This window comes from Dendropsophus ebraccatus, chromosome 15 (genome assembly GCF_027789765.1).
Source record: "Dendropsophus ebraccatus isolate aDenEbr1 chromosome 15, aDenEbr1.pat, whole genome shotgun sequence".
NCBI classification, from domain to species: Eukaryota; Metazoa; Chordata; class Amphibia; order Anura; family Hylidae; genus Dendropsophus; species Dendropsophus ebraccatus.
Window position 1 is genome coordinate 747309 of NC_091468.1, and position 20027 is coordinate 767335.

The 20027-nt window shown below is 49.2% G+C and overlaps 1 protein-coding gene across 2 annotated transcripts in view; it reads left to right on the top strand.

Moving 5' to 3' along the window:
• The window catches only part of LOC138774108 (phosphofurin acidic cluster sorting protein 2-like), a 234028-nt gene that overhangs the window by 146026 nt on the left and 67975 nt on the right, over window positions 1-20027 (top strand). For both annotated transcript variants that reach the window (XM_069954692.1, XM_069954693.1), the window contains exons 12-13: window positions 13353-13409; window positions 19043-19167. In XM_069954692.1, the coding sequence (XP_069810793.1) occupies window positions 13353-13409; window positions 19043-19167 (182 nt within the window). The remainder of the gene's footprint in view (window positions 1-13352; window positions 13410-19042; window positions 19168-20027) is intronic.

The window sequence follows — 20027 nt, forward strand, 5'->3', positions numbered from 1 at the left end:
TAAATCTGAGACAGCCGGCGCGCACGCGCCCTAGGAGGCGGAGACGCGCATGCCTGCCGGCACAGACGGAGACAGGAGCAGGGCGAGGTAAGGCGCCCCACGGGGCCGAACAGGTAGCAGCGCCGGGTCCCTGCACAAGGACCCCGGCAGCTGCATGGGGCAGAGAGAGGTCGCGGCGGCGGCTCGGAGCACGGGCCGCCGCCGCGGCCGTGACACTACTCCCAACAGGTGAGGGATAACAGGCGCAACTACTCCCAACAGTTGACGTATAACAGGCGCAGCTACTCCCAACAGGTGAGGTATAACAGGAGCAGCTACTCCCAACAGGTGAGGTATAACAGGCGCAGCTACTGCCAACAGGTGAGGTATAACAGGTGCAGCTACTGCCAACAGGTGAGGTATAACAGGTGCAGCTACTGCCAACAGGTGAGGTATAACAGGTGCAGCTACTGCCAACAGGTGAGGTATAACAGGTGCAGCTACTGCCAACAGGTGAGGTATAACAGGTGCAGCTACTGCCAACAGGTGAGGTATAACAGGTGCAGCTACTGCCAACAGGTGAGGTATAACAGGCGCAGCTACTCCCAACAGGTGAGATATAACAGGCGCAGCTACTCCCAACAGGTGAGGTATAACAGGCGCAGCTACTCCCAACAGGTGAGGTATAACAGGAGCAGCTATTCCCAACAGGTGAGGTATAACAGGAGCAGCTATTCCCAACAGGTGAGGTATAACAGGTGAGGGATAACAGGCGCAGCTACTCCCAACAGGTGAGGTATAACAGGTGAGGTATAACAGGAGCAGTTACTCCCAACAGGTGAGGTATAACAGGTGAGGTATAACAGGAGCAGTTACTCCCAACAGGTGAGGTATAACAGGAGCAGCTGCTCCCAACAGGTGAGGTATAACAGGCGCAGCTACTGCCAACAGGTGAGGTATAACAGGAGCAGCTGCTGCCAACAGGTGAGGTATAACAGGAGCAGCTACTCCCAACAGGTGAGGTTTAACAGGAGCAGGTACTCCCAACAGGTGAGGGATAACAGGAGCAGCTACTCCCAACAGGTGAGGTATAACAGGCGCAGCTACTGCCAACAGGTGAGGTATAACAGGCGCAGCTACTCCCAACAGGTGAGGTATAACAGGCGCAGCTACTCCCAACAGGTGAGGGATAACAGGCGCAGCTACTGCCAACAGGTGAGGTATAACAGGCGCAGCTACTCCCAACAGGTGAGGTATAGCAGGAGCAGCTGCTCCCAACAGGTGAGATATAACAGGCGCAGCTGCTCCCAACAGGTGAGATATAACAGGAGCAGCTACTCCCAACAGGTGAGGTATAACAGGCGCAGCTACTGCCAACAGGTGAGATATAACAGGCGCAGCTACTCCCAACAGGTAAGATATAACAGGCGCAGCTACTGCCAACAGGTGAGGTATAACAGGCGCAGCTACTGCCAACAGGTGAGGTATAACAGGCGCAGCTACTGCCAACAGGTGAGGTATAACAGGCGCAGCTACTCCCAACAGGTGAGGTATAACAGGTGCAGCTACTCCCAACAGGTGAGGGATAACAGGAGCAGCTACTCCCAACAGGTGAGGTATAACAGGCGCAGCTACTCCCAACAGGTGAGGTATAACAGGAGCAGCTACTCCCAACAGGTGAGGTATAACAGGAGCAGCTACTGCCAACAGGTGAGGTATAACAGGCGCAGCTACTCCCAACAGGTGAGGGATAACAGGCGCAGCTACTCCCAACAGGTGAGGGATAACAGGCGCAGCTACTCCCAACAGGTGAGGGATAACAGGCGCAGCTACTCCCAACAGGTGCGGTATAACAGGCGCAGCTACTCCCAACAGGTGAGATATAACAGGTGCAGCTACTCCCAACAGGTGAGGGATAACAGGAGCAGCTACTCCCAACAGGTGAGGTATAACAGGCGCAGCTACTCCCAACAGGTGAGGTATAACAGGCGCAGCTACTCCCAACAGGTGAGGGATAACAGGAGCAGCTACTCCCAACAGGTGAGGTATAACAAAACTACTTTATTATAATAATAAAACCGTATATAAAAGGCTCAGCATTACAGGTTTCCAGAGCGGAGCGGTCTCTTCATCAGATGCTCGGTCACTATAGTGAGAAGTAGCTATATTTATATCCAACAAGAGTAAGTGACATCACAAGAAGGATGATACAGAGTGTATACAATAAACAATGGTATCTTATTAAACATAATAGATCACTGGACAGAAAAACATTAACCCATAAATACAAGGCCAACTATGTAATGAAATGCTAATGTCCCAATGGTCGCTGGCCGCAGAGAAAGCTCAGGGAATGCCTCCTATCAGTATATACTATATACCTCGAACAGGTATATAGTATATGTGGTCACAGCTCCTGTAACATATACATACATACATATATACACATAGGTTGGCCAGAATTCATATACAAGGCCAAAAATGATTACATATTCTAGCCCGTTCAGTACCAAAGAAGGCAGGTGAGCAGCAGATACATAAAGGAGCCGGGCAGCAGATTAGTGATGCACGATGCACCGAAATATCGATACTACTATCGATATTTCGGGCAGAAAAAAGGTTCGGTACCAGGATTTCTTGGTATCAATACTTTATGTTAAACTGCATAATAGCGCAGCTAAACATAAAGTATGGTGCAGAGAAGACGGCCGGCGGCTACCTGAGTGCCGGCCATGTTCTCTGTGTGCCGCCCACTGCCCCCTGGTGTCCCCTCCTCCGCCCGCGCCCTCTCCGCTCCCGGCGGCGCCAAATTTAAATAGCCGGCACATAGCGATCGCTAGTGCCGGCTATTTTACAGGGTAGATGCCGCTGTCACACCTGACAGCGGCATTAACACCTCCTGAGCCGCTCCATATGCAGCAGGAGTCTGCTGCATATGGAGCGGCCCCCACTGCTAATGACCGCGGCCCGCGACCTCGCGGGCGGCAGTCATTTAACTATTCCCCCCCCCCCCCCACTCAGGACCCGCTGCTGCAGCCGGGTCCCCCGTACCCACCAGTTCCCGCTGCTGCAGCCGGGTCCCCCGTACCCACCAGTTCCCGCTGCCGCAGCCGGGTCCCCCGCGCCGCACCACCCCCAGGACCTGACGGTGCAATGCGGTCCCTCACACCCTCCCGTGTCCACAATCCTGCCCCCCCCCCCTTCCCTCGGGGTCCTCCGGTACAGTGGCACAGCAACTCCCAGCATACCTTCTTGTGGGGAGTTGTTGTGCACAAGGAGGTATGCTGAGAATTGTTGTGTCAGGAGGCTGCTAATGCACTACAACTCCCAGCAGCACACCTTCTTGTGCACTACAACTCTCAGCATACCTCCTTGGGCACAAAGGTATGCTGGAGGTTGTAGTGCACAATGAGGTATGCTGCTGGGAGTTGTGGTGCATTAGCAGCCTCCTGACAACAACTCCCAGCATACCTCTGTGTCCACTACAACTCCCAGCATACCTTCTTGTGGGGAGTTGTAGTGCACAAGCAGGTATGCTGGGAGTTGTAGTGCACAAGGAGGTATGCTGCTGGGAGTTGTTGTGTTAGGAGGCTGCTAATGCACCACAACTCCCAGCAGCATACCTCCTTGTGCACTAAAACCCCCAGCATACCTCTTTGTGCACTACAACCCCCAGCATACCTCTTTGTGCATAATGAGGTATGCTGGGGGTTGTAGTGCACAAGAAGTTGTGCTGCTGGAAGTTGTGTCAGGAGGTTGCTGCTGCACAACTGCAACTCCCAGCATACCTCCTTGTGCACTACAACTCCCAGCATACCTTCTTGTGGGGAGTTGCACACAAGGAGGAATTCTGGGGATTTGTAGTGCACAAGGAGGTATGCTGGGAGTTGTAGTGCACAAGGAGGTATGCTAGGAGTTGTAGTGCACAAGGAGGTATGCTAGGAGTTGTAGTGCACAAGGAGGTATGCTAGGAGTTGTAGTGCACAAGGAGGTATGCTAGGAGTTGTAGTGCACAAGGAGGTATGCTAGGAGTTGCAGTTGTGCAGCAGCAGCCTCCAGACAAAACATCCCAGCATACCTCTTTGTGTACTAAAACTCCCAGCATACCTTCTTATGCACCACAACTCCCAGCATACCCACTTGTGCACTACAAATCACCACAAGAAGGTATGCTGGGAGTTGTAGTGCATAAGAAGGTATACTGGGAGTTGTTGTGCACAGGAAGGTATGCTGCGGGGTAGAGAGGAATTAAAAAGTGTTTAAAAAAAGTTTAAATTAAAAAAAAATATTCATAATAAAGGTTCTAATATTCCCTGTTCCCTTTTTTTCAAAAAAAATATGTTATATTTGTATTTTTACATATTTTTTTTCCAAACTTTATTTAGTATTGAATTAGTATCGAGTATCGAAATAAGAAAGCTGGTATTGGTATTGAACTCAAAATTCTGGTATCGTGACATCCCTACAGCAGATACATAGAGGAGCCGGCCCGGGCAGCAGATACATAGAGGAGCCGGGCAGCAGATACATAGAGAAGACGGCCCGGGCAGCAGATACATAGAGGAGCCGGGCAGCAGATACATAGAGAAGATGGCCCGGGCAGCAGATACATAGAGGAGCCGGCCCGGGCAGCAGATACATAGAGGAGCCGGGCAGCAGATACATAGAGGAGCCGGCCCGGGCAGCAGATACATAGAGGATCCGGGCAGCAGATACATAGAGGAGCCGGGCAGCAGATACATAGAGGAGCCGGGCAGCAGATACATAGAGGAGCCGGGCAGCAGATACATAGAGGAGCCGGCCCGGGCAGCAGATACATAGAGGAGCCGGGCAGCAGATACATAGAGAAGACGGCCCGGGCAGCAGATACATAGAGGAGCCGGCCCGGGCAGCAGATACATAGAGGAGCCGGGCAGCAGATACATAGAGGAGCCGGGCAGCAGATACATAGAGGAGCCGGGCAGCAGATACATAGAGGAGCCGGGCAGCAGATACATAGAGAAGATGGCCCTGGCAGCAGATACATAGAGGAGCCAGCCCGGGCAGCAGATACATAGAGGAGCCGGGCAGCAGATACATAGAGGAGCCGGGCAGCAGATACATAGAGGAGCCGGCCCGGGCAGCAGATACATAGAGGAGCCGGCCCGGGCAGCAGATACATAGAGGAGCCGGTCCGGGCAGCAGATACATAGAGGAGCCGGCCCGGGCACCAGATACATAGAGGAGCCGGCCCGGGCAGCAGATACATAGAGGAGCCGGTCCGGGCAGCAGATACATAGAGGAGCCGGCCCGGGCAGCAGATACATAGAGGAGCCGGGCAGCAGATACATAGAGAAGATCGCCCGGGCAGCAGATACATAGAGGAGCCGGCCCGGGCAGCAGATACATAGAGGAGCCGGGCAGCAGATACATAGAGAAGATGGCCCGGGCAGCAGATACATAGAGGAGCCGGCCCGGGCAGCAGATACATAGAGGAGCCGGGCAGCAGATACATAGAGGAGCCGGGCAGCAGATACATAGAGGAGCCGGCCCGGGCAGCAGATACATAGAGGAGCCGGGCAGCAGATACATAGAGGAGCCGGGCAGCAGATACATAGAGGAGCCGGCCCGGGCAGCAGATACATAGAGGAGCCGGCCCGGGCAGCAGATACATAGAGGAGCCGGGCAGCAGATACATAGAGAAGACGGCCCGGGCAGCAGATACATAGAGGAGCCGGCCCGGGCAGCAGATACATAGAGGAGCCGGTCCGGGCAGCAGATACATAGAGGAGCCGGCCCGGGCAGCAGATACATAGAGGAGCCGGGTAGCAGATACATAGAGAAGACATAGAGACATAGGGCCACATTTATCATCCGGCGGACGGATGATTTTTGGCGGAAAGTGCCGATTTGCGTATTATTTTATACGCAAATGGCCGATTTGCGAATAAAATAATCGCAAATCGGCACTTTCCGCCGAGTACGCCAGGGGGCGGAAAGTAGGCGGGAAGTGGGCGGAACGGAGGGCGCGGACTCAGAGTCCGCGCGATTTATCATCCGTTCCGCCCAAATGTACGCCGAAAACCTACTCCAGTCCTCAGCTGGCGTAGGTTTTCGGCGGTGCGCACCGGCGTGCACAGGATTTATGTACAGGCAGTCCGCCTCTACATAAATCCCCGTACCGCCGGAGCTGCGGGGGCATTTTTAAGTCCGGCGTAAAAAACGCCGGACTTAATAAATGCCTCCCATAGAGAAGATGGTTCAGGCAGCAGATACATAGAGGAGCCGGGCAGCAGATACATAGAGGAGCCGGGCAGCAGATACATAGAGGAGTCGGGCAGCAGATACATAGAGGAGCCGGGCAGCAGATATATAGAGGAGCCGGGCAGCAGATACATAGAGGAGCCGGCCCGGGCAGCAGATACATAGAGGAGCCGGCCCGGGCAGCAGATACATAGAGGAGCCGGGCAGCAGATACATAGAGGAGCCGGGCAGCAGATACATAGAGGAGCCGGCCCGGGCAGCAGATACATAGAGGAGCCGGGCAGCAGATACATAGAGGAGCCGGGCAGCAGATACATAGAGGAGCCGGCCCGGGCAGCAGATACATAGAGGAGCCGGGCAGCAGATACATAGAGGAGCCGGCCTGGGCAGCAGATACATAGAGGAGCCGGCCCGGGCAGCAGATACATAGAGGAGACGGCCCGGGCAGCAGATACATAGAGGAGACGGCCCGGGCAGCAGATACATAGAGGATCCGGGCAGCAGATACATAGAGGAGACGGCCCGGGCAGCAGATACATAGAGGAGACGGCCCGGGCAGCAGATACATAGAGGATCCGGGCAGCAGATACATAGAGGAGCCGGCCCGGGCAGCAGATACATAGAGGAGCCGGCCCGGGCAGCAGATACATAGAGGAGCCGGCCCGGGCAGCAGATACATAGAGGATCCGGGCAGCAGATACATAGAGGAGCCGGCCCGGGCAGCAGATACATAGAGGAGCCGGCCCGGGCAGCAGATACATAGAGGAGACGGGCAGCAGATACATAGAGGAGCCGGCCCGGGCAGCAGATACATAGAGGAGCCGGCCCGGGCAGCAGATACATAGAGGAGCCGGGCAGCAGATACATAGAGGAGCCGGCCCGGGCAGCAGATACATAGAGGAGCCGGGCAGCAGATACATAGAGGAGCCGGGCAGCAGATACATAGAGGAGCCGGCCCGGGCAGCAGATACATAGAGGAGCCGGGCAGCAGATACATAGAGGAGCCGGCCTGGGCAGCAGATACATAGAGGAGCCGGCCCGGGCAGCAGATACATAGAGGAGACGGCCCGGGCAGCAGATACATAGAGGAGCCGGCCCGGGCAGCAGATACATAGAGGAGACGGCCCGGGCAGCAGATACATAGAGGAGCCGGCCCGGGCAGCAGATACATAGAGGAGCCGGCCCGGGCAGCAGATACATAGAGGAGACGGCCCGGGCAGCAGATACATAGAGGAGCCGTCCCGGGCAGCAGATACATAGAGGAGCCGGCCCGGGCAGCAGATACATAGAGGAGCTGGCCCTGGCAGCAGATACATAGAGGAGCCGGGCAGCAGATACATAGAGGAGACGGCCTGAGCAGAAGAGAAACTACTGACAGGCTGTTCAGGGATCCAGCGCAGTACTTGCACAGTATGTTTCTATACTGAGCTGAAGAATAAGAGGAGACAGGGAGAGGTTAGTTGGGGGAAAGATTAGAAGAAACGTGAGGAAATATTACTTTACTGAAAGAGTAGTAGATACTTGGAACAAAGTTCTGTCTGTAATATCGGGTCGTTGTGAAATGACGGCCAATGTCTTTGTAGGATATTCCTTATTTTTCTGGAAGCGCAGTTAAATTCACTGATGAAATGACCTTTATATTTCTCTGGCTTTCCTTGTCTGACATTTGTATGTTGCTGTTTCTCTCTATTTCTATCTCATCAGTCCTCCTCTGCTTCTCCCTATTCTGTCACTGACAATGTCCCATTGCTGCAGGTTTCCTTTGTAATATTCTCTGGATAACCTTTTGCTGGGAAGTGGTTCTATAATATACCTGTATCACCTGTAACATACCTGAAATATACCTGTAATATACCTGTTATATACCTGAAATATACCTGTAATATACCTGTAACATACCTGTAATGTACCTGTAATGTACCTGTTATATACCTGTAACATACCTGTAATGTACCTGTAATGTACCTTTAATATACCATTAACATACCTGAAATATACCTTTAACATACCTGTTATATACCTGTAATGTACCTGTAATGTACCTGTAATGTACCTGTAATAAACCTGTTATATACCTGTAATGTACCTGTAATATACCTGTAATGTACCTGTAATATACCTGTAATGTACCTGTAATGTACCTGTTATAAACCTGTTATATACCTGTAATGTACCTGTAATGTACCTGTTATATACCTGTAATGTACCTGTTATATACCTGTAACATACCTGTAATGTACCTGTAATGTACCTGTTATATACCTGTAATGTACCTGTTATATACCTGTAACATACCTGTAATGTACCTGTAATGTACCTGTTATATACCTGTAACATACCTGTAATGTACCTGTAATGTACCTTTAATATACCATTAACATACCTGAAATATACCTTTAACATACCTGTTATATACCTGTAATGTACCTGTAATGTACCTGTAATGTACCTGTTATATACCTGTAACATACCTGTAATGTACCTGTAATGTACCTTTAATATACCATTAACATACCTGAAATATACCTTTAACATACCTGTTATATACCTGTAATGTACCTGTAATGTACCTGTAATAAACCTGTTATATACCTGTAATGTACCTGTAATGTACCTGTAATATATCTGTAATGTACCTGTAATGTACCTGTAATGTACCTGTTATATACCTGTAATGTACCTGTAATATACCTGTAATGTACCTGTAATGTACCTGTAATGTACCTGTTATATACCTGTAATATACCTGTTATATACCTGTAATGTACCTGTAATGTACCTGTTATAAACCTGTTATATACCTGTAATGTACCTGTAATATACCTGTAATGTACCTGTAATATACCTGTTTTAAACCTGTTATATACCTGTTATATACCTGTAATATACCTGTAATATATCTGTAATGTACCTGTAATGTACCTGTAATATACCTGTTATATACCTGTTATAAACCTGTTATATACCTGTAATGTACCTGTAATATACCTGTTTTAAACCTGTTATATACCTGTAATGTACCTGTTATAAACCTGTAATATACCTGTTATATATCTGTAATGTACCTGTAATATACCTGTAATGTACCTGTAATATACCTGTTATATACCTGTAATGTACCTGTAATGTACCTGTTATAAACCTGTTATATACCTGTAATGTACCTGTAATATACCTGCCGGAGTATAGAGATCATTATCAGATGTGCAAGGCTTTTAGATTGGCTGGTATTGCCCATACGGAATATTCTGCAGCCATTTGGGATGGTGGCAGCTATTAATATGGCTACATACGGTTGAAAAAAGACATGTCCATCAAGTTCGACCAAAGAGGGGATGGATACAGGGAAGGGGAGGGGTGATAGGCTCTATACATACAGGGAAGGGGGAGGGGTGATAGTACTATACATATAGGGAAGGGGGAGGGGTGATAGTACTATACATATAGGGAAGGGGGAGGGGTGATAGTACTATACATACAGGGAAGGGGGAGCGGTGATAGTACTATACATACAGGGAAGGGGGAGGGGTGATAGTACTATACATACAGTGAGGGGGAGGGGTGATAGTACTATACATACAGGGAAGGGGGAGGGGTGATAGGTTCTATACATATAGGGAAGGGGGAGGGGTGATAGTACTATACATACAGGGAAGGGGGAGGGGTGATAGTACTATACATATAGGGAAGGGGGAGGGGTGATAGTACTATACATACAGGGAAGGGGGAGGGGTGATAGTACTATACATACAGGGAAGGGGGAGGGGTGATAGGTTCTATACATATAGGGAAGGGGGAGGGGTGATAGTACTATACATACAGGGAAGGGGGAGGGGTGATAGTACTATACATATAGGGAAGGGGGAGGGGTGATAGTACTATACATACAGGGAAGGGGGAGGGGTGATAGGTTCTATACATATAGGGAAGGGGGAGGGGTGATAGGTTCTATACATATACACTTATATTATTTTGGTCTAAGCTCTTGTCTCTCCTGTTGTGAAGCTTCTACTGTTGTTGCTGTGACCAGATCCTGGGGTGACTGTTCCACAGATTCACTGTTCTCATGGTAAAGAAGGCTTCTCACTATAGTGACCGAGCATCTGATGAAGAGACCGCTCCGCTCTAGAAACCTGTAATGCTGAGCCTTTTATATAAGGTTTCAGTATTATAAAGAAGTTTTTTTTAAAGAAGTCACCTGTTGGGAGTACCTGCTCCTGTTATACCTCACCTGTTGGCAGTAGCTGCGCCTGTTATACCTCACCTGTTGGGAGTAGCTGCGCCTGTTATACCTCACCTGTTGGGAGTAGCTGCTCCTGTTATACCTCACCTGTTGGGAGTAGCTGTGCCTGTTATACCTCACCTGTTGGGAGTACCTGCGCCTGTTATACCTCACCTGTTGGGAGTAGCTGTGCCTGTTATCCCTCACCTGTTGGGAGTACCTGCTCCTGCTATCCCTCACCTGTTGGGAGTAGCTGCGCCTGTTATACCTCACCTGTTGGGAGTACCTGCTCCTGCTATCCCTCACCTGTTGGGAGTAGCTGCTCCTGCTATCCCTCACCTGTTGGGAGTAGCTGTGCCTGTTATACCTCACCTGTTGGGAGTAGCTGCACCTGTTATACCTCACCTGTTGGGAGTAGCTGCTCCTGTTATACCTCACCTGTTGGGAGTAGCTGCTCCTGTTATACCTCACCTGTTGGGAGTACCTGCGCCTGTTATACCTCACCTGTTGGCAGTAGCTGCGCCTGTTATACCTCACCGGTTGGGAGTAGCTGCGCCTGTTATCCCTCACCTGTTGGGAGTAGCTGCGCCTGTTATCCCTCACCTGTTGGGAGTAGCTGCGCCTGTTATACCTCACCTGTTGGGAGTACCTGCGCCTGTTATACCTCACCTGTTGGCAGTAGCTGCGCCTGTTATACCTCACCGGTTGGGAGTAGCTGCGCCTGTTATCCCTCACCTGTTGGGAGTAGCTGCGCCTGTTATCCCTCACCTGTTGGCAGTAGCTGTGCCTGTTATCCCTCACCTGTTGGGAGTAGCTGCGCCTGTTATACCTCACCTGTTGGGAGTAGCTGTGCCTGTTATACCTCACCTGTTGGGAGTACCTGCTCCTGCTATCCCTCACCTGTTGGGAGTAGCTGCTCCTGCTATCCCTCACCTGTTGGGAGTAGCTGCGCCTGTTATACCTCACCTGTTGGGAGTAGCTGCTCCTGTTATACCTCACCTGTTGGGAGTAGCTGCGCCTGTTATACCTCACCTGTTGGGAGTAGCTGCGCCTGTTATATCTCACCTGTTGGGAGTACCTGCTCCTACTATACCTCACCTGTTGGGAGTAGCTGCACCTGTTATACCTCACCTGTTGGGAATAGCTGCACCTGTTATCCCTCACCTGTTGGGAGTAGCTGCGCCTGTTATACCTCACCTGTTGGGAGTAGCTGCGCCTGTTATACCTCACCTGTTGGGAGTAGCTGCGCCTGTTATACCTCACCTGTTGGGAGTAGCTGCGCCTGTTATACCTCACCTGTTGGGAGTACCTGCTCCTGTTATCCCTCACCTGTTGGGAGTAGCTGCGCCTGTTATACCTCACCTGTTGGGAGTAACTGCTCCTGTTATACCTCACCTGTTGGGAGTAGCTGCTCCTGTTATACCTCACCTGTTGGGAGTAGCTGCGCCTGTTATACCTCACCTGTTGGGAGCAGCTGCGCCTGTTATACCTCACCTGTTGGGAGTAGCTGCATCGGCTATCCCTCACCTGTTGGCAGTAGCTGCACCTGTTATACCTCACCTGTTGGGAGTAGCTGCGCCTGTTATACCTCACCTGTTGGGAGTAGCTGCGCCTGTTATACCTCACCTGTTGGGAGTAGCTGCTCCTGTTATATCTCACCTGTTGGGAGTAGCTGCGCCTGTTATACCTCACCTGTTGGGAGTACCTGCTCCTACTATACCTCACCTGTTGGGAGTAGCTGCTCCTGTTATAGCTGCTGTATGTGGGAGAGGAGGGCTGCATCTTACTATATATCATGACTCCCCCTCATTACACAGTGACCCCATCCTCAACAATAGTGATCCGACCCTTACCATTAGTGAATAGTGACCCCATCCTCACCAACGGAGAACCCTACCCTTATTAATAGCGACTCCTACCTTCACCAATAGTGACCCCATCCTAACAGTGAATAGTGAACCCATCTTTGCCAGCAGGGCACCCCACCCTAATACATACCCTACTTTCAATAATAGTGAATAGCGACCTCACCCTCACCAATGAACAGTGATCCCATCCTCACTTACAGAGCACCCCACCCTTATTAACAGTGACCCCATCCTTACCAAGTACCACCCCCACACATACATACACTGAGTTAAGGCCATATTATAGTGATGATCGTGCAACAAGGGCTATATATATATGTACCCATAATAAAGCTATACTTACCTGTCCAGGCTCCCCCGATGTCCTTCTGCCTGTCCTCTGCTCTGCACATTTGATTTAGAAAGTGTCAGCAGAGGTTATGGGGAGCAGGACACTGGGGAGCCTGGAAAGTAAGTATAACTATTATTTTCTTTACAATGTCATTAGCTGCTGTCCCCATCCTGCACCCTGCTGTCCCCTGCTTATACCCTGCTGTCCCCCGCCTATACCCTCCTGCACCCTGCTGTCCCCTGCCTGCACCCTGCTGTCCCCCGCCTATACCCTCCTGCACCCTGCTGTCCCCTGCCTGCACCCTGCTGTCCCCCGCCTATACCCTCCTGCACCCTGCTGTCCCCTGCCTATACCCTGCTGTCCGCCGCCTATACCCTGCTGTCCCCTGTCCCCTGCTTATACCCTGCTGTCCCCTGTCCCCCGCCTGCACCCTGCTGTCCCCTGTCCCCCGCCTATACCCTGCTGTCCCCTGTCCCCCGCCTATACCCTGCTGTCCCCTGTCCCCTGCTTATACCCTGCTGTCCCCTGTCCCCCGCCTGCACCCTGCTGTCCCCTGTCCCCCGCCTATACCCTGCTGTCCCCTGTCTCCTGCCTATACCCTGCTGTCCCCTGTCCCCCGCCTGCACCCTGCTGTCCCCTGTCCCCCGCCTATACCCTGCTGTCCCCCGCCTGCACACTATTCTCTCTTACTCCTGGATTTGTCTTGCAGTTCGAGAAGCTTTCCCACAGCACCCGAATAGAGGACAGCAGCTCCCGTCTGCCTGATGTAAGTTCCTTACCACACAGGGCTGATGGGAAGTTATAGCCCCAACAATGAGAAGAGGAAGCAGGCTGTGATTATGTGTATATATATATATTGGGGGACAGGGATATGTGTATATATTGTGGTCTAGGATATGTGTGTGTATATATATGGACAAGGAGAGAAAGGAGTGGCTGCACCTCACACCTATGGCTGACACTAATGCTGCACTTCACACCTATGGCTGACACTAATGCTGCACCTCACACCTATGGCTGACACTAATGCCGCACACCTATGGCTGACACTAATGCTACACCTCACACCTATGGCTGACACTAATACCTCACACCTATGGCTGACACTAATGCTGCACCTCACACCTATGGCTGACACTAATACCTCACACCTATGGCTGACACTAATACCGCCCCTCACACCTATGGCTGACACTAATACCTCACACCTATGGCTGACACTAATGCTGCACCTCACACCTATGGCTGACACTAATACCTCACACCTATGGCTGACACTAATACCTCACACCTATGGCTGACACTAATGCTACACCTCACACCTATGGCTGACACTAATACCGCCCCTCACACCTATGGCTGACACTAATACCTCACACCTATGGCTGACACTAATACCGCCCCTCACACCTATGGCTGACACTAATACCTCACACCTATGGCTGACACTAATGCTGCACCTCACACCTATGGCTGACACTAATGCCGCACACCTATGGCTGACACTAATGCTACACCTCACACCTATGGCTGACACTAATACCTCACACCTATGGCTGACACTAATACCGCCCCTCACACCTATGGCTGACACTAATACCTCACACCTATGGCTGACACTAATGCTACACCTCACACCTATGGCTGACACTAATACCTCACACCTATGGCTGACACTAATACCGCCCCTCACACCTATGGCTGACACTAATGCTACACCTCACACCTATGGCTGACACTAATGCTGCACATCACACCTATGGCTGACACTAATGCTGTACCTCACACCTATGGCTGACACTAATGCCGCACCTAGCACCTATGGCTGACACTAATGCAGCACATCGCACCTATGGCTGACACTAATGCCGCACCTCACACCTATGGCTGACACTAATGCCGCACCTCACACCTATGGCTGACACTAATGCCGCACCTCACACCTATGGCTGACACTAATGCTGCACATCACACCTATGGCTGACACTAATGCCGCACCTCACACCTATGGCTGACACTAATGCCGCACCTCACACCTATGGCTGACACTAATGCCGCACCTCACACCTATGGCTGACACTAATGCCGCACCTCACACCTATGGCTGACACTAATGCCGCACCTCACACCTATGGCTGACACTAATGCCGCACCTCACACCTATGGCTGACACTAATGCCGCACCTCACACCTATGGCTGACACTAATGCTGTACCTCACACCTATGGCTGACACTAATGCTGCACCTCACACCTATGGCTGACACTAATGCCGCACCTCACACCTATGGCTGACACTAATACCTCACACCTATGGCTGACACTAATGCTGCACCCTACACCTATGGCTGACACTAATGCCGCACCTCACACCTATGGCTGACACTAATACCTCACACCTATGGCTGACACTAATGCCGCACCTCACACCTATGGCTGACACTAATGCTGCACATCACACCTATGGCTGACACTAATGCCGCACCTCACACCTATGGCTGACACTAATGCAGCACCTCACACCTATGGCTGACACTAATGCTGCACATCACACCTATGGCTGACACTAATGCTTCTCGGCTACATTTAAGAACCAACACCAGGATGTTGCTTTATAATTTGATCTAACTATATTGCCCCATGTACCACCTGCTGGTCTCCTGGCTCACATGGGTCCCTACACTAACTTACCACCGTGTCAGTCAGCGACCGCCAACCCCGCAAGGCGTGCACAAACAGGGAAGGGAGGCAATAGAGCAGCCGTGCAACCCAAATGTCACAGGACCAAACCCCAAGGGCCTCCCCAAACCAAGCAACACAAGTGTGAACATGGTCTTTTCACTCACCACTACTGCTGCAGACAGAATGGGAAAGATGGTACATGGCGCAATAAAGGTGTGAGGTGCAGCATTAGTGTCAGCCATAGTTGTGATGTGCAGCGCTTCTTTCTCTCCTTGTCCGTATATATATATATTGGGGATCCGGGATATGTGTGTGTGTGTATATTATATATATATATATATATATATATATAGAAATACATACACACACACCGGCCACTTTATTAGGTACACCATGCTAGTAACGGGTGGTCTTCTGCTGCTGTAGCCCATGAAACCAGAAGGCCCACTTAACATATATACTTAATATAAACATCATACCAAATAAAACGCGACAAATTGCTTTGGTGAAACAGGCCACGGTGTTTTATTATGGCTTACTTTATTAAAACCAACCATTAAATATTATTTATTAATAAATATTCATAAATATAATAACTTCAAGACCAAAATAAAACCCAGTCCACAGAGATTACTTCTGTGACCACATCCACTAATAAAACACAGTGACGATTTTTTTTTTTTTTTTTTTTAATGGGGATAACTTGAGGGCCGGGGGGGCGGGGCGCTGTTACTGGTGAGGTAATTAACTGAGCCTCTTGTCACAGAGCGCTGATTTATATACAGGCTCCTTCCCGCTCAGTGCTGCGTCCAATCAGCGCTGCCCGGCTGTCACCATGGTGATCTAATCTGCCTGGATACAGCATTACTAAGACATAGTGGTGACGTCATCACTCCCGCAGCCAATAGACTCGGATCCTTACAACCATCACCTGTAAATAAAGAGAGACAGGGAAAGCAAACCTAGTCCAAAATAACATCACCTATTGGGGCCCCTGTTCTCATGTGTCCACCGTTCAATAGCACGGTGGCCTTCCATCTGCCTCAGAGTTGGCCGTACTGTGCGTTCAGAGATGCTCTTCGGCCTACCTTGGCTGTAACGGTTGGCTATTTGAGTCACTGTTGCCTTTCTATCAGCTGGAACCAGTCTGCCCATTCTCCTCTGACCTCTGGCACCAACAAGGCATTTCCGCCCACAGAACGGCCGCTCACTGGATGGTTTTTCTTTTTCGGACCATTCTCTGTAAACCCTAGAGATGGTTGTGCGTGAAAATCCCAGTAGATCAGCAGTTTCTGAAATACTCAGACCAGCCCTTCTGGCACCAACAACCATGCCACGTTCAAAGGCCTCACATCACCTTTCTTCCCCATACTGAGGCTCGGTTTGAACTGCAGGAGATTGTCTTGACCATGTCTACATGCCTAAATGCACTGAGTTGCCGCCATGTGATTGGCTGATTAGAAATTAAGTGGTAACGTGCAGTTGGACAGGTGTACCTAATAAAGTGGCCAGTGAGTGTGTGTGTGTATATATATATATATATATATATATATATATATATATATATATACATACAGTGGTGCCTTGGATTAGGAGTATAATCCGTTCTGGGACGGCGCTTGCAATACAAATCCACTCTTATACCAAAGCAAATGTTCCCATAAGAAATCACTGATCTGAAGACAATTGGTTCCACCTCCCAAATATGCTGATTATTATTCTGAATAACATGTAGAAGAGATGAAACAATGAGAAGCAGCTGGATATGTGATATATAAGTTACTGTACAGTATAGCAGCATGTGGTATATAATGTATAGTAACTGTATAACCCTGATAACACTGCAGCAGCTGGATATGTGATATATAAGTTACTGTACAGTATAGCAGCATGTGGTATATAATGTATAGTAACTGTATAACCCTGATAACACAGCAGCTGGATATGTGATATATAAGTTACTGTACAGTATAGCAGCATGTGGTATATAATGTATAGTAACTGTATAACCCTGATAACACAGCAGCTGGATATGTGATATATAAGTTACTGTATAGTATAGCAATCAGCATGTGGTGTATAATGTATAGTAACTGTATAACCCTGATAACACAGCAGCTGGATATGTGATATATAAGTTATTGTACAGTATAGCAGCATGTGGTATATAATGTATAGTAACTGTATAACCCTGATAACACAGCAGCAGGATATGTGATATATAAGTTACTGTACAGTATAGCAGCATGTGGTATATAATGTATAGTAACTGTATAACCCTGATAACACAGCAGCTGGATATGTGATATATAAGTTACTGTACAGTATAGCAGCATGTGGTATATAATGTATAGTAACTGTATAACCCTTATAACACAGCAGCAGCTGGATATGTGATATATAAGTTACTGTACAGTATAGCAGCATGTGGTGTATAATGTATAATAACTGTATAACCCTGATAACACAGCAGCTGGATATGTGATATATAAGTTACTGTACAGTATAGTATCAGCATGTGGTATATAATGTATAGTAACTGTATAACCCTGATAACACAGCAGCTGGATATGTGATATATAAGTTACTGTACAGTATAGCAGCATGTGGTGTATAATGTATAGTAACTGTATAACCCTGATAACACAGCAGCTGGATATGTGATATATAAGTTACTGTACAGTATAGCAAGCAGCATGTGGTGTATAATGTATAGTAACTGTATAACCCTGATAACACAGCAGCAGCTGGATATGTGATATATAAGTTACTGTACAGTATAGCAGCATGTGGTATATAATGTATAGTAACTGTATAACCCTGATAACACTGCAGCAGCTGGATATATGATATATAAGTTACTGTATAGTATAGCAATCAGCATGTGGTGTATAATGTATAGTAACTGTATAACCCTGATAACACAGCAGCTGGATATGTGATATATAAGTTACTGTACAGTATAGCAGCATGTGGTGTATAATGTATAGTAACTGTATAACCCTGATAACACAGCAGCTGGATATGTGAGTGTAAGTGCAGGCACATTAAAGCAGGAATGGAGATGATGGGAAACAAGGGCGGACAGAGACTGCAGGGGGCATAAAGGAATGAGCAGGACAGATGTGGGCACAGTATAGCAGCACTCTCTGTTCGGGGAGAGAGGGGTTACAGCTATGAAGAGATTACCCCCACAGTCCTGTCCTCTGATGTAAGCCCCAACCTGAAGTGGATCTGCTATGATTTGGAAGGTGAGGGAGACTTCCTGGGTCAGAGTACAGGGCTGTAGACCCCGCTATGCAGACCATGCCCCTCCCCCACTCCCCCTCCCACCCAGTACAGGGAGCTCTTTCACCAAAGCAATGCTCTTACACCAAGTCACAATTTTGAAAGACTGTGATCTCTTCTTGCCAAACGCTCTTAAACCAAGTTACTCTTAAACCAAGGTACCACTATATATATATAATGTCACCAAGGGGGCTGGGCTGGGCTCAGACTACCTCTATATATACAGTGGTGGATGAATAGCTGTTGGGGTTGTTATTATTATTTATAGAGCACCCTTAATCCCAGAGCGCTATACAAGCGATAGGGGTAACAAGCAGGAACATTACAAGATCAAAAGACAATACATGAAGGCAAATGGCAGACTGGTACATGGGGGAAGAGGACCCTGCCCACGAGAGTGGGGTGATCATGGTGTCATCTTGTGTCACAGGAGAGCGGGGACTCGGGGCCGGTGTCGGGATCAGCTGCAGATCTCACTTCCTGGGAGCCCGTAGAGCGGATCCCACAACTTGGAATGATCTCCAGGACTGAGTCACAGATCATCATGTCTCCCAGGTACAGAGATGTCAGTATTGCAGAGTAACTACACACACTATAGATGGTGTCCAGGAAGCTGGATACACTATAGATGGTTACAGGGAAGCTGGATACACTATAGATGGTTACAGGGAAGCTGGATACACTATAGATGGTGTCCAGGAAGCTGGATACACTATAGATGGTGTCCAGGAAGCTGGCTACACTATAGATGGTTACAGGGAAGCTGGATACACTATAGATGGTGTCCAGGAAGCTGGATACACTATAGATGGTTACAGGGAAGCTGGATACACTATAGATGGTTACAGGGAAGCTAGATACACTATAGATGGTTACAGGGAAGCTGGATACACTATAGATGGTGTCAGGGAATCTGGATACACTATAGATGGTTACAGGGAAGCTGGATACACTAAAGATGGTTACAGGGAAGCTGGATACACTATAGATGGTGCCAGGGAAGCTGGATACACTATAGATGGTTACAGGGAAGCTGGATACACTATAGATGGTGCCAGGGAAGCTGGATACACTATAGATGGTGCCAGGGAAGCTGGATACACTATAGATGGTGCCAGGGAAGCTGGATACACTATAGATGGTGCCAGGGAAGCTGGATACACTATAGATGGTTACAGGGAAGCTGGATACACTATAGATGGTGTCAGGGAATCTGGATACACTATAGATGGTGTCAGGGAAGCTGGATACACTATAGATGGTTACAGGGAAGCTGGATACATTATAGATGGTGTCAGGGAAGCTGGATACACTATAGATGGTTACAGGGAAGCTGGATACACTATAGATGGTTACAGGGAAGCTGGATACACTATAGATGGTTACAGGGAAGCTGGATACACTATAGATGGTGT